Source organism: Vombatus ursinus, unplaced genomic scaffold, assembly GCF_900497805.2.
Source record: "Vombatus ursinus unplaced genomic scaffold, bare-nosed wombat genome assembly UNPS02014813.1, whole genome shotgun sequence".
NCBI lineage: Eukaryota > Metazoa > Chordata > Mammalia > Diprotodontia > Vombatidae > Vombatus > Vombatus ursinus.
The window spans coordinates 12,211,210-12,222,833 of record NW_020954591.1 but is presented as its reverse complement, the minus strand read 5'-3'; the positions used below and the strand labels follow the sequence as shown (position 1 = coordinate 12,222,833).

At 37.7% G+C, this 11,624-nt stretch overlaps 1 protein-coding gene across 2 annotated transcripts in view; it reads right to left on the bottom strand.

The window, feature by feature from the left end:
• FLT1 (fms related tyrosine kinase 1) overlaps positions 1-11,624 on the bottom strand; it is a 191,136-nt gene that overhangs the window by 88,232 nt on the left and 91,280 nt on the right. For both annotated transcript variants that reach the window (XM_027877641.1, XM_027877642.1), the window contains exon 12: positions 4,295-4,403. In XM_027877641.1, coding sequence (XP_027733442.1) covers positions 4,295-4,403 — 109 coding nt within the window. The remainder of the gene's footprint in view (positions 1-4,294; positions 4,404-11,624) is intronic.

The following is an 11,624-nucleotide window of genomic DNA, read 5'->3' as shown; positions in this document are numbered from 1 at the left end:
ACACACACACACACACACGAATAAAGAGAAGGACAAATATGTTTTGTGGTTGCTCATTTTGTAGTACTGCTGCCGCTACTACTGAAATTCAACTGTTTTAAGTTAGCCATCTGACTCTCAGAAATAAACATCCTACAACTTTGCATAGTTCTCTGAATACATTTTGATGCGTGTATAAGAAAAAAGGTTTAAAAAAAAGGTCCCAAAGTATCTGATGAACCTAGAAAGAATTTTTTCCTTGATTCAAGTTTTTACATAATAATAACAATGATGATGATGATGATGATGATAGCTAACATTTATATATAGGAATTTTTTATAAGCTTCTCCCTCCCACATTAACAGGCCACCAGAGGATAAGGAATTCCAGTGGTAGGCAAGTTACTCAGATAGAAAGAATAATATCTAATGATAATAGCTAATATTTATACAGAGCTTTAAGATGTCCAAAGTACTTTACATATGTTAATTCATCTGATCCTCAAAACAATCCTATGAGGTAGAGGCTATTATTAGCCCTATTTTACAGATGAGGAAACTGAGACATGAAGAGATTAAGTGACTTGCCCAGTGTCACATAGCTAGTAAAGTATCTGAGGCTGGATTTGAGCTTGTCTTCCTGACTCTATCTTCCATCTCTCAAAGAAAAAACAAACTCCGAAAGATCTAACGTGAATAGCAGAACCATAACCTAACATTCATCCCACATCCATCCTGTCTGTGTAATATATGTATTATATATCTATGTATTACATACTTAAAGGAGAGTTGGGGCAGGGAGAGAGGTAGGGATCCCTAATTCAAAGGAGTGAAGTTCCTATAGGAATCCCTGAGTTTAATTCACTAGTGGTAAGGACTTAGTTTTTTGGACCAACTGTTTAGCCTAAGTTCTGCTCAGTCTAGGAAGACATCAAGGGGAAGGATTAAGTTTAAGGTGACAAAGGGATGCAGTTTGTCAGATGGAAGAAGAAAGGAATTTCCGGCACTCAGGAACCCAGTAAAGGGCTCAAAGAGAGAAGACAAAGCTAAGGCTTTGTTAGCAGGTTTGATTGGTACATATAAGCTGATCTACCAGAGTTCAGGGTATTTAGATAAGGTGGAAGGAGGTTGAATTGGTAGAGGATTCTACCGGACTGTACAGGCAAAAGACCCTAAAACCTATGGCAGAGAACATGCAAAGAATAAGAAACATAAGACCAGATGACCTATATTCAAGGACTGACTGACATCTACTAGCTGTGTGATGATGGAAGTCACTTAGCCTTCCTAATAAACCTCAGTCTCTTCAGCTGTAAAATAAAGGTAATATTAATAGAAACATCACTACCTTGTTGTAAGGAAGATGCTCTATACATATGAGCTGTGATCAATCATTTTTATTTGATTTGGAAGGCAACTGTGAGTCAAACTGGGGTTTTAAGGAAGGGGGTAACAAAAACCAGATTTCATTGGCAAAAGAAAGTGAGGCAAGAAAGGTGGCTATACATTTCAAAAGATCCTTTTACCCTAGTGTTCTTAAAATTCCTTTCAACAAGCAAGCCACTGGAGGTAGGAGATTTACCAGTTCTTCCCATGGATCTTAACTAGGCAATAACTACAAGGATTAGCATAGGAAGTGAAGATATTTAACCTGGAAAAGGGAAAAATAAGAAACGGGTATGAGAGGTGTCTACAAGACGGGTATAAGAGATGTCTACAAGACTTTATTTGAAAGACTATGATATGGAAGAAAGATCGGAATTGTTTCATTTTATCCCAGAGGACAGAAATAGGAAGAATGGGTAAAAATTTCAGAGGCACAAATTGAGGTTTGATAGAAGGAAAAACTTCCCACCAGAAGTTTAACAGAACAGAATGGGCTGCCTCAGGAGTCTTCCCCTCATTGGGGATCTTAGAGGTTAGATAAGCACATATCAGGTAAATGATAGGCAGGATTCTTTTTCAGGTTTGGGCTGGACTAGATGAATGGCCCCTAACTTCTCCTCTAACTCTGTGATTGATTCGGAGCTGAGACTGGAGGGAAGTGGGAAGAATTTTTCCTGAGCTTAGGTGAAGGCCAGTTTTTTTTCTCAGCTTGCACTCTTCCTTGGGTAAAATAACAACTAAAAATTGGGTAGGACAGATGTAATGTTGGTGCTTTCAGTATCTTGGAGACTTGATAACCCAGGAGCCTGTTTGAAGAGTGAGGAGAAAGTAAAACATTCACACCCACAAACCTACAGCTTCTTGAAGGGTAGGTATGTGTCACTCATTTGTCCTGTCGTCCCTGCTGTATGGTGTCCAGCACATACCAGGCTGGCCCTTATGGAAGTGATTTGTTTTGTTTCCAGGCAAAGGACCTGACAGAACTTTCAAGCTGCATCAGCCTAAGCCATCTCAGGTTTATCTACAAAGGTATTGAGAAGGAACTTCATTCCTCCACTCACTTGAAATGAACACCATGCTTGTGTTTTATCGACTAGAATGGCCTGAAAGTAGATGTATCTCAAACTTCTCTTCATTAACCTAAGAGATTATAAACTGGGCTAGAGTCCAGCTTTATCTTTGACTCATGGCCAAGGCTCATCTTTGGGCTTCATTTTCCTAATCTGTAGAATGAGGACGGTGGACTAAATCAGGAATTCTTTATCTTTTTTTGGGTTCTGGACCCCTTTGGCAATCTGGCAAAACCTATGGACCCTTTTTCAGAATCATATCTTTAAATGTATGCAATAAAATATATAAGATTATAAGGGGAACCAGTTATATTGAAATAGTTTCAAATAGTTTTTAAAAGTCCACAAACTTCAGGTTAAGAACCCTTGGAGCAGATGCTCTCTAAAGTACCTTTTAGGGCAGCTAGCTGGCACAGCAGATAGAGTGCCAGGCCTGAAGCTAGGAAGACTCATCTTCTTGAGTTCAAATCCAGCACGAGACACTTACTAGCCATGTGGTGCTGGGCAAGTCACTTAACCCTGTTTACCTCAATTCCTCACCTATAAAATGAACTGGAGAAGGCAATGGCACACTACTTCAGTATCTTTGCCAAGAAAACCTCAAATGGGGTCATGAAGAGCCAGACAGGACTGAAAAATGACTGAAAAACAACAAAGTACCTTGTAAGCTCTAAAGTTCAATGCTCTTCTATTCTCTGATGTTTCCCATGAAGCAGCTTCTCTGATACTGAATTAGCTTATGAAGTGGCCTCCCACACAACCCTACTACCTATGTATATCTGGGAATAGGATCATTCTGGAGAAATTGAAGATACTCTGTTCATTACTTACTCTTCAGAGTATGTATAGTGTTAGGTTTCCAGAGAGCTGGCACTCTGCCCAGACTTCCTTAGATTTTTCTTGGGAGGGGTAGGGGGGTGGAGTAGGGCAATTGTTTTTATACTCTGAGCTTCTTACATCCTTCCTGTGCCAGGAGAGTTGCACAGAGAGGGCGATTTATAGAGCTTGGGCAATATAAAATTTGCAGAAACCATCACTTTTTTTGATGAATACAAGATACCTCCTATATTTTGGAATACCCTAAAACACTTTTGATGTCTAAGAAATAAAATCATATTTCATCCCTTTCAACCTGTGGATCAAATCTGATTTAGAAATACTAGATCCAGATGGATGTTGATTCCACAAAATGTGGGGAAATAGTTATCAGGAGCCAGAAGTTATTTATCTATAATAAATACCATTTGCATATCACTTTAAGGTTTGTACTTTCCTTATAAGAACCCTGTAAGGCAGGTAGTATTATTATCCCTATTTTATAGATGAGGAAATTAAGGATTTGAGAGGTTAAGTGACTTTCTCAGAATCACACATCTAAAAAACATCTAAAGTAGGATTTAAATCCAGGGTTCCTGTGTCGAAGTCCAGTGCTCAGATCTAACACCTCTATTACTGACAAAGGAACCATTAATTTCCTGATTAGAAGACCATGTCATTAAATGACTTATTACTGTTTTATATTGGGGAAGAGAATTCTAAGAAACAATTCTTCACTTGATTTTAGCCAAAGGACTCAGTGACATAATGATTCTTAGAGTAATCCAAAGCTTAGGTAAAATTGTATTCCAAAACCACTATTTCCTAGACAGTTCGAGGTTGAGCCCTCGGATGAAGCTTCTCAAAGTGTGACCATCCCTATCCAAGTGTAACAATTTATGAATGACATGACGTGACATTGGATTTCTTAAGTCCAACTTAGATTCATGACTGAAGAAAGTACCTGCAGCAGAGTGAAGCGATCCTAAAAAAATGGTGGAGGTTTGAAGGCCACCTTTGATGGTGGAGTAACTGCGGCTTACCTGTGACATAAAAGCTAATGTTTCTTTCCACATGTCCAACTTTATTGGAAGCCACACAGCTATAGATTCCAGAAGCTCTAGAGTCAGCCACGACTAGAGTGCTTGCAATCTGTAAAAGACATGGTCATTTTAGCTGGCGTTAGCACAAGAGGTTGTTTGAATACTCCCCAAGGGCTCCCTGACCACTAACACGATTCTGTTGTTCCATTCATTCAGCAAAAAGGTAGTGTGGTGGCGATTATCGGAAGGCCATCTCCTCTCAGAGCCCCAGAAATAATGGAAAAATAACAGGAAAGCAGTTCCTCAGGAGACTCACAGCCTCTCCATCCAATCGAATGAGCGATTCATGCTTATTTATTTCATGCTGCTGTAGTCACAATTACATACGATAAAGCCTGAGGTGAGGGAATGCACGTCCCACTCTGGTAGAAGGATCAATGAGAGGAAGGGGAACAGTGGATGTTTGTTTGGCTGACCCCTAGATCACATGATTGCTGAGGGCATGCTCTGCTCATCAGGCTTGGTGTGGGTACACCAGGTGAGCCAAAGTTGGGGTGAACAATCTGCTGAACTGTTTTATTTATAATATGCTCAAAGGGGATGATGCCCTGTCTCAAAGGGCTGTATCCCAGAATGAAAACAAAACAAAACAAAACTAGAGGGTGGGGAGTGCTAAAAAAATTAGAACTCACTACAAGATTGGAAGTTAGAACTCACTACCAAGATTGCTGTGTGGTTTTTAGTAAAGGACAACCTCTGACTCCCTGAGCTTCCTCATCTAGAAATGGAGATTCTAAGAAGTTTTGGTTAAATTGACAACAAAAATGAAATGGACAATAACATTTCATGTGTTTTCATTCCAGTTGCTTGGGTTGGTTGATAGGTTTGAAGAAATAAATATGAGAAGTCAGGAAATTAACAGTTTACTTTTATGTATTTGGGAGTACTTTCTAAAATTGTATTTAAAAGAAAGGGAGGGGATGTTAACCAAAGTCCATAGTGTTTGAAGATTGGTATAAATGCCTTCTTTCAGAAAAACCTTTATAACAGGGAAAGAATTATTTAGATAAACAAAGGTAATTATTGGTATTTCTAAAATACAATTCAGCATTGAGAATGAATGGGTGCTCAACACATACACACAAACATGAGAAGTCCAAAGCAAGATTATTTAGTTTTAGAATCACTGGAAGGAATGTTTATTGAAATTTTTCAACAAATTTTCAAGTTAAGACCAGTTCTCCAAGTCATTGTTAAGTTCAGTAAGCTTATAAGGCTACACTGATGATCTCAGGCCCATGATCATATACATATATACACACATATATATACATATGAGTATGTACATGTATATATATGTGTGTATGTCTGTTTTTAATACAATTACAGAATTTTAGTGCCTACTGCCCTAATAGGCCAAATGTTTCAAAGTAGTTTCCCAAGCTGCTGAACCTATATAATCAGTAAGTGGTTCAAGCACTGAGAAAAAAAAGAATATGATTATCTACCCCCCCCAATTTTCTGATTATTATTCATTAATAATAAAATAAAAACAATATTCTATAGTTTATTCTACAAACTAAAGACAAAAGCAATTTGTTCCTGGAATTCGCAGGGAGAGGTAAGGTTGGAAATGTATATTTTTTTGTTCTTAGTGCATCTTAATTTACCAAGAAACAAAATCAGGATAAAGCAACTGGGCAAAGACTACAAGAATAAGGGGAGAATGTGAAGGAGGGCTCAAATATTTTCCTTCTTCTGATTATTTTTACCAGGGTATTTTCAAGAGGTGGAGAGGTGGGGAACGAAAGAATAAAGAAAATCATTCCTAGTCTCCTCTCACTGTCTGCCCTTATTCTGGGTTCCCTCTCAGTCAATGAGTAAGCCTAACTGAATGCTGAGTTTTAGAGACTTTCCCCCATATGGTGAGGTACACTTCAACTGACATCCCTTACCTCTTTCAAAGGAAAAACAAAAAGTGCAATTAATAGGATATTCCCATCAACTCCAAAATAAGAATAATCCAACTGGATGCAGTAAAAGATATCCCCTATCACTATAATTTTAAAATTCTATGATTCCTATCATCAATATGGGAATATATTTGGCTACATTATATGTATTTACTGTGAGGGTATTTATTTTACTTTTAAAAATTGTTCAGTGTGGGGGGTAGTGGAAAAAACTAATAAATGCCTGTAAAATTAATAATAAATAATTAATTATTAATAAATATATTTTAAAAAATAAGACATAATGCTAAATAATGGACTGAAGTCAACCTGGGAGGGAAAATTATTGTTGTTGTTCAGTCTTGTTCAACTCTTCATGACTCCAGTTAGGGTTTCCTTGGCAAAGATATGGGAGTGGTTTGCCATGTCCTCCAGCTCATTTTACAAAGAAACTGAGGCAAACAAGGTTAAGTGACTTGCCCAGGGTCACACTGCTAGTAACTGCCTAAGGCCACATTTGAACTCAGGTCCTGCTGACTCCAGGGCCAGCACTCTATCCACTGTGCTGTCTCGCCATCTACCATGACACAAAATGAAGAGTTTGAAAGCATATAATCAAAAGTTGACCAAAGCTCTTGATAACCATTTTTGGGTGACTTTACCAAAGACAGATTTGGATCCCAGTTTTTTAGCCAAGGAAAGTAAGGTTCAGAAAAGTAAAATGAACCATGGTCACATAAGCAGTCAACAAACTCTAAATTTAACTCAGTATGAACATCTAGCCTCTCTTACTTGCTCCTTTTTTCAAAATTTTTTTTTTCAACGAAAGACAAGGTTTATTAGAACATCTGCCATATTGGCTAGACTCTTAAGGAATCTGAACATCACTGAGTTATTGGCTAGATTATAAGAATCTGAGCACCTTAATAGAGACAAAATGGACTTTATATACAGAAAGACTGTGGGAGGTATCCAGAAGTGGCCAAGTAGTTTGGAGTGACTGGAGGAGGGGCCTAAGGAGGATCTGGATGGGAGTGGACAGTAAGCTGGGGTGAATAGAACACCAAGGACCTGGACCAAATGGCCAAGGGAGAATGGAGTCTAGATAGGATTAAGGGTGGGAAGTGGCCAGGGGCAACTGGGAGGTAACAGAACAGAATTGGGAGACTGGTAGTAGCCACAATGAAAGGCCAGTTGATGGGATTATGGCCTCAGGGGAATGCCAGAGACCTCCTTGATCAAGTGTGAGAATTCAAGGAGAATCTCTTAGAGAAACGGGACCCATATTCTTTTTGGGGTAAGGGGCAAAGGTCTCTGCTTGGGCCTGTACCCCATCATTCCCCCCTCAAACAAATGGGACCCAAATTCTTTTTGGGGTAAAGGGTGAAGGTCTCGGCTTCTGAAACTGTTTCCTACTGGCAAGGGGTGTAGAGCTGTCCCTACCTCTCTGGATCCTGTTCAAGGGGTCAGACTTCAGGTCCAGTGGGCTAGAAAAACTTGGACTCAGTCAGAGGTTGGTAGCCTGTTGCTCCTTTTTTTTAACCTGCGGTGCTCCTCCTACTCCCCCAAAGGTGCTACACTGCCTTCCTTACCTGTGCCATTGGCTGTCAGCCTCCACTCTGAAAGTATGAAACACTGGGATCCATCAAATGAATGAATTTATTACAAATTATTAGGAAGAGATTGGTAGGGACTACAGCTTACAATTGATTTAACTGATGGAGCATCCAGATAGAAAAAATGACTGAGGTTCATAACATGAATCTCATAACAATCTCTATTGTTTATATCAATTCTTCCCTGATGAGTTAGTCCTTAATTAATGATGAAAAGCTACAAGGACTAAAGATTGTTGCACACAGAGACAATGGTTTCCTTCTTCATTTTATATTTATGCTGCCATTTTCACTGGCAAAAAAAGTAAATGCATTAATGAATATTTAATAAATAAAAATTATAATAAAAATACTTAAAATAAAACTTAAGTGCTTTGTTTAGTCAAAGTAATTCACTATTGTATAACAATCTTTCTCCATGAATTTCTCATTTCTAGAAAACTAAAATTTTTCACAAAAGTAAACATGTATAGTTTTCTCCCTTAAAAGTATTTTCAATACATTTACAGCTAAAAACACTTACATAGTTAGACAAGAGAAATTCAAGTGTCAGTGTATAATTTTATCTTGCCTGAATTGGAAAGTGACTTGATAACAATTACATAACTTTAGTTTCATTCTGAAACTGTATGTATGCCCTAAAGCAAGAGCTTTATGAATTAAATGGCCAGTAATCCTTTGATATTCAGATCTAAGACCTGCTGATGTAAAAATTGAATAAAAATAATATCACAGTGGGAATATCAAAGGCAAAATTAATATTTTAAAGGAAAAATGTATAAAAGGGTTTATTCCACATAAATTTGAAATTATACTACTCATTAATATTTTTACAATGTGTCTCAAAAGAAAACACCAAGATTTCTTGTTTTATGTATTACTAGTGCTAATTCTGTCACTATTTTTCTTCCATAACTGCATAAAAAATCAGGCACCAATTGGAGAAAGGTAAACAGGAAGAGACAGAGGAGAATTACTCAAATAAAGCTAGAAACCTAAATCTGTGATGTTTCTAATCCAACTTACATTGCCATTTTTTCATTTCTACTAGATGCTTCCATTGCTTTGAGCACTATATAGAAAATGCCCTTACCCGCTAGTGCTAAAGCAGCATGATGTTCAGACAACAGACATGCAAATAAATGAAAACAATATTAATCTACAGTGATTATATTTTTTGGCTAATTTGGCTGCTGAGGATGTCATATACATGTTTTTGGTTGGAGTTTTTGATATGATTCAATTTGAAGTCCCAGTAGATGTACTTCTTAAAAAATCAGAATTCACATTTTGGGATGACTCTATAAATCCTCCTAACCCACATTACGTTGGTACCTCAAGGGTACAGAAAAGTGACAAGCCCTTCAAGTTCATCTTTGTGAGGTATTTTTTTAGGTTCAAGAAAAACTCATGAAAATTTTAGCCAGGTAACGTGAAATGGGAATTAATTCACAGTCCTTCCTTTTTTTTTTCACTCCATGTTGGTGAATTATACAATGTGGAATAGTCCTGATGTGACAGACTAGATGCACCAATTTTCTAATTCAGCCTCATTTCCAGTAGTGGCTTAAAAATATCTATAAATAAAACAGTGATTTTAATCTTAGACTGCTACTAATATATTTTCCTTTTTAAGTGCTCAAGAGGAATAAAAGTAGACTTTCAAAGGTCAAGGAAGAATCTAAAATTAACATAGGGAGGCACATTTTTGTCAATTGATGGGAAAGTAGAACGTGAGAATTAAAGTTCTGTTGGGTGTGGGAACTGAGTCACCCAAGCAGTAACTTTGTGATTAAGTATTATTGCTTATGTCATGTATTTATTCCTTTGAAGTACTCAAGTTTCTTAAAGGTGCCTTCGAAACAGTTTCAACGGAAATGTTGTTAAACATTGGAGTTGTCACAGTTTTGCTGTCTCGCAGAATTAATAACATAGAACACATTTCCTGTGTTCTTTTAACTCTCTGAACTCAGGGTTCCTTCTCCTTCCTACTCTGTTCTACTTCTGCAAACCCAATAATCTGTCAGCTTCCAACCAATAGAGTCTGAAACTCCACATTGGCCTTTAGTGGCTCCAACTGATGACTCACTTTTCACAAGTCTTGGCCAAATCCATTCAAGAAGGAAATTGGATTTTATTACCCTGAAAATCCTTCCTTGCTTAGTTTAAAAAAAAAAAAAGAAAAGAAAAAGAGAAAGAAAAGAAAGTGACTGAGACCTTTCAGGAATTCAGTGGGGTAGCTGTGTCATTCAGCTGCTGCACAGTTGCTATGTGCTAATGGGCACCAATCTGCTTTTTCCTCCATACCACTATAGGTGATTGGACTGTGGGAGGATTGATTTGTAGCTATAGCATTCCTTGTAGCCTGAGTTGGAATTCTTAAAGAATGGAAAACACACGTACTAATTTTTAAAAGGACAAATTGGAACACATCAATCAGAAATGAATCTACCACTTTCAACTATCATGAAAAACATATACAGAGTAAACTAGATTTCACATGGATAAGAACTATATAAATAAAGTTCAATTCAATAAATCCAGAATGTGAACTAAGATTTTTCCTAAGTCACATCTATCAGAAGGCAGAGATTATAAGCCAGATCTGTTAAGGTATAGCTTTGTGCTTTGGGTAATTCACTGGGTTGCACAGTAGATAGAGCACTGGCCCTGGACTCAGGTGGATCTGAGTTCAAATCTGGCCTCAGATACTTACTAGCTGTGTGACTCTAGACAAGTCACTTTACCTTGTTTGTCTCAGTTTCCTCATCTGTAAAATGAGCTGGAGAAGGAAACGGCAAACCATTCCTGTATCTTTGCCAAGAGAACACTAAATGTAGTCTCAAAGACTTGGATATACAACTATACAACTGAATAACTGAATCTCTCCTAGGCAGCTAGGTGGCACCATAGTGCACATAACAGTGGGCCTGGAGTCAGTAAGAACTGAGTTTGAATTCCACCTCAGACACTTATTAGATGTGTGACCCTGGGCAAGTCACTTAACCACTGTCTGCTTCAGTTTCTTCAACTCTAAAATGAGGATCATAATAGCACCCACCTTCCTGGGTTATTGTGAGGATCAAATGAGATAATATTTGTCAAGTGTCTAGTGCAGCACTTAGAACTAAATGCTTAATAAATACTTATTTCTTTCTTTTCTTTTCTTTTTTTTTTCAAATCTATAAAATAGAGAGTTACATGGTACAACCTGCTTTATAGGGCTTTCAGGAGGAAAGTGTGTCATAAAGCTTAAAGTAATAAGAAATGTGAGCCCACATTATGTATCCACAGTATATGCTATGTAGATACTTGAGAGATGGCATGGCATTGGAATCAGAATCCTGGGTTCAAGTACACCTTACTAGCTAGGTAAGTGTGGGCAAGTCACTGAATTTCTCTGATCCTCAGGAACTCTCCATGACTACTTATGTCAATGGATCCTTACTTTAGGAGAGGGAATTCCTACCCTGATGAAAGCATTGATTCTTGACTTCAGTATACACATAAGTCTTCTTTAGAAAGAGCAGTCACCGAAAGAAAGTCACTGCTCTCAACTCATGTTTTAAAAATGAATGGCTGTCAACATATGCCACAATCAATTTTGGAAGATGGCATCAGAGTATCCTGTATACTATCAATCAGCCAACAGTTTCTTTCCTTCCTTCCTTCCTTCCTTCCTTCCTTCCTTTCTTTCTTTCTTTCTCTTTCTTTCTTTTTTTCTTTCTTTCTTTCTTTCTTTCTTTCTTTCTTTCTTTCTTT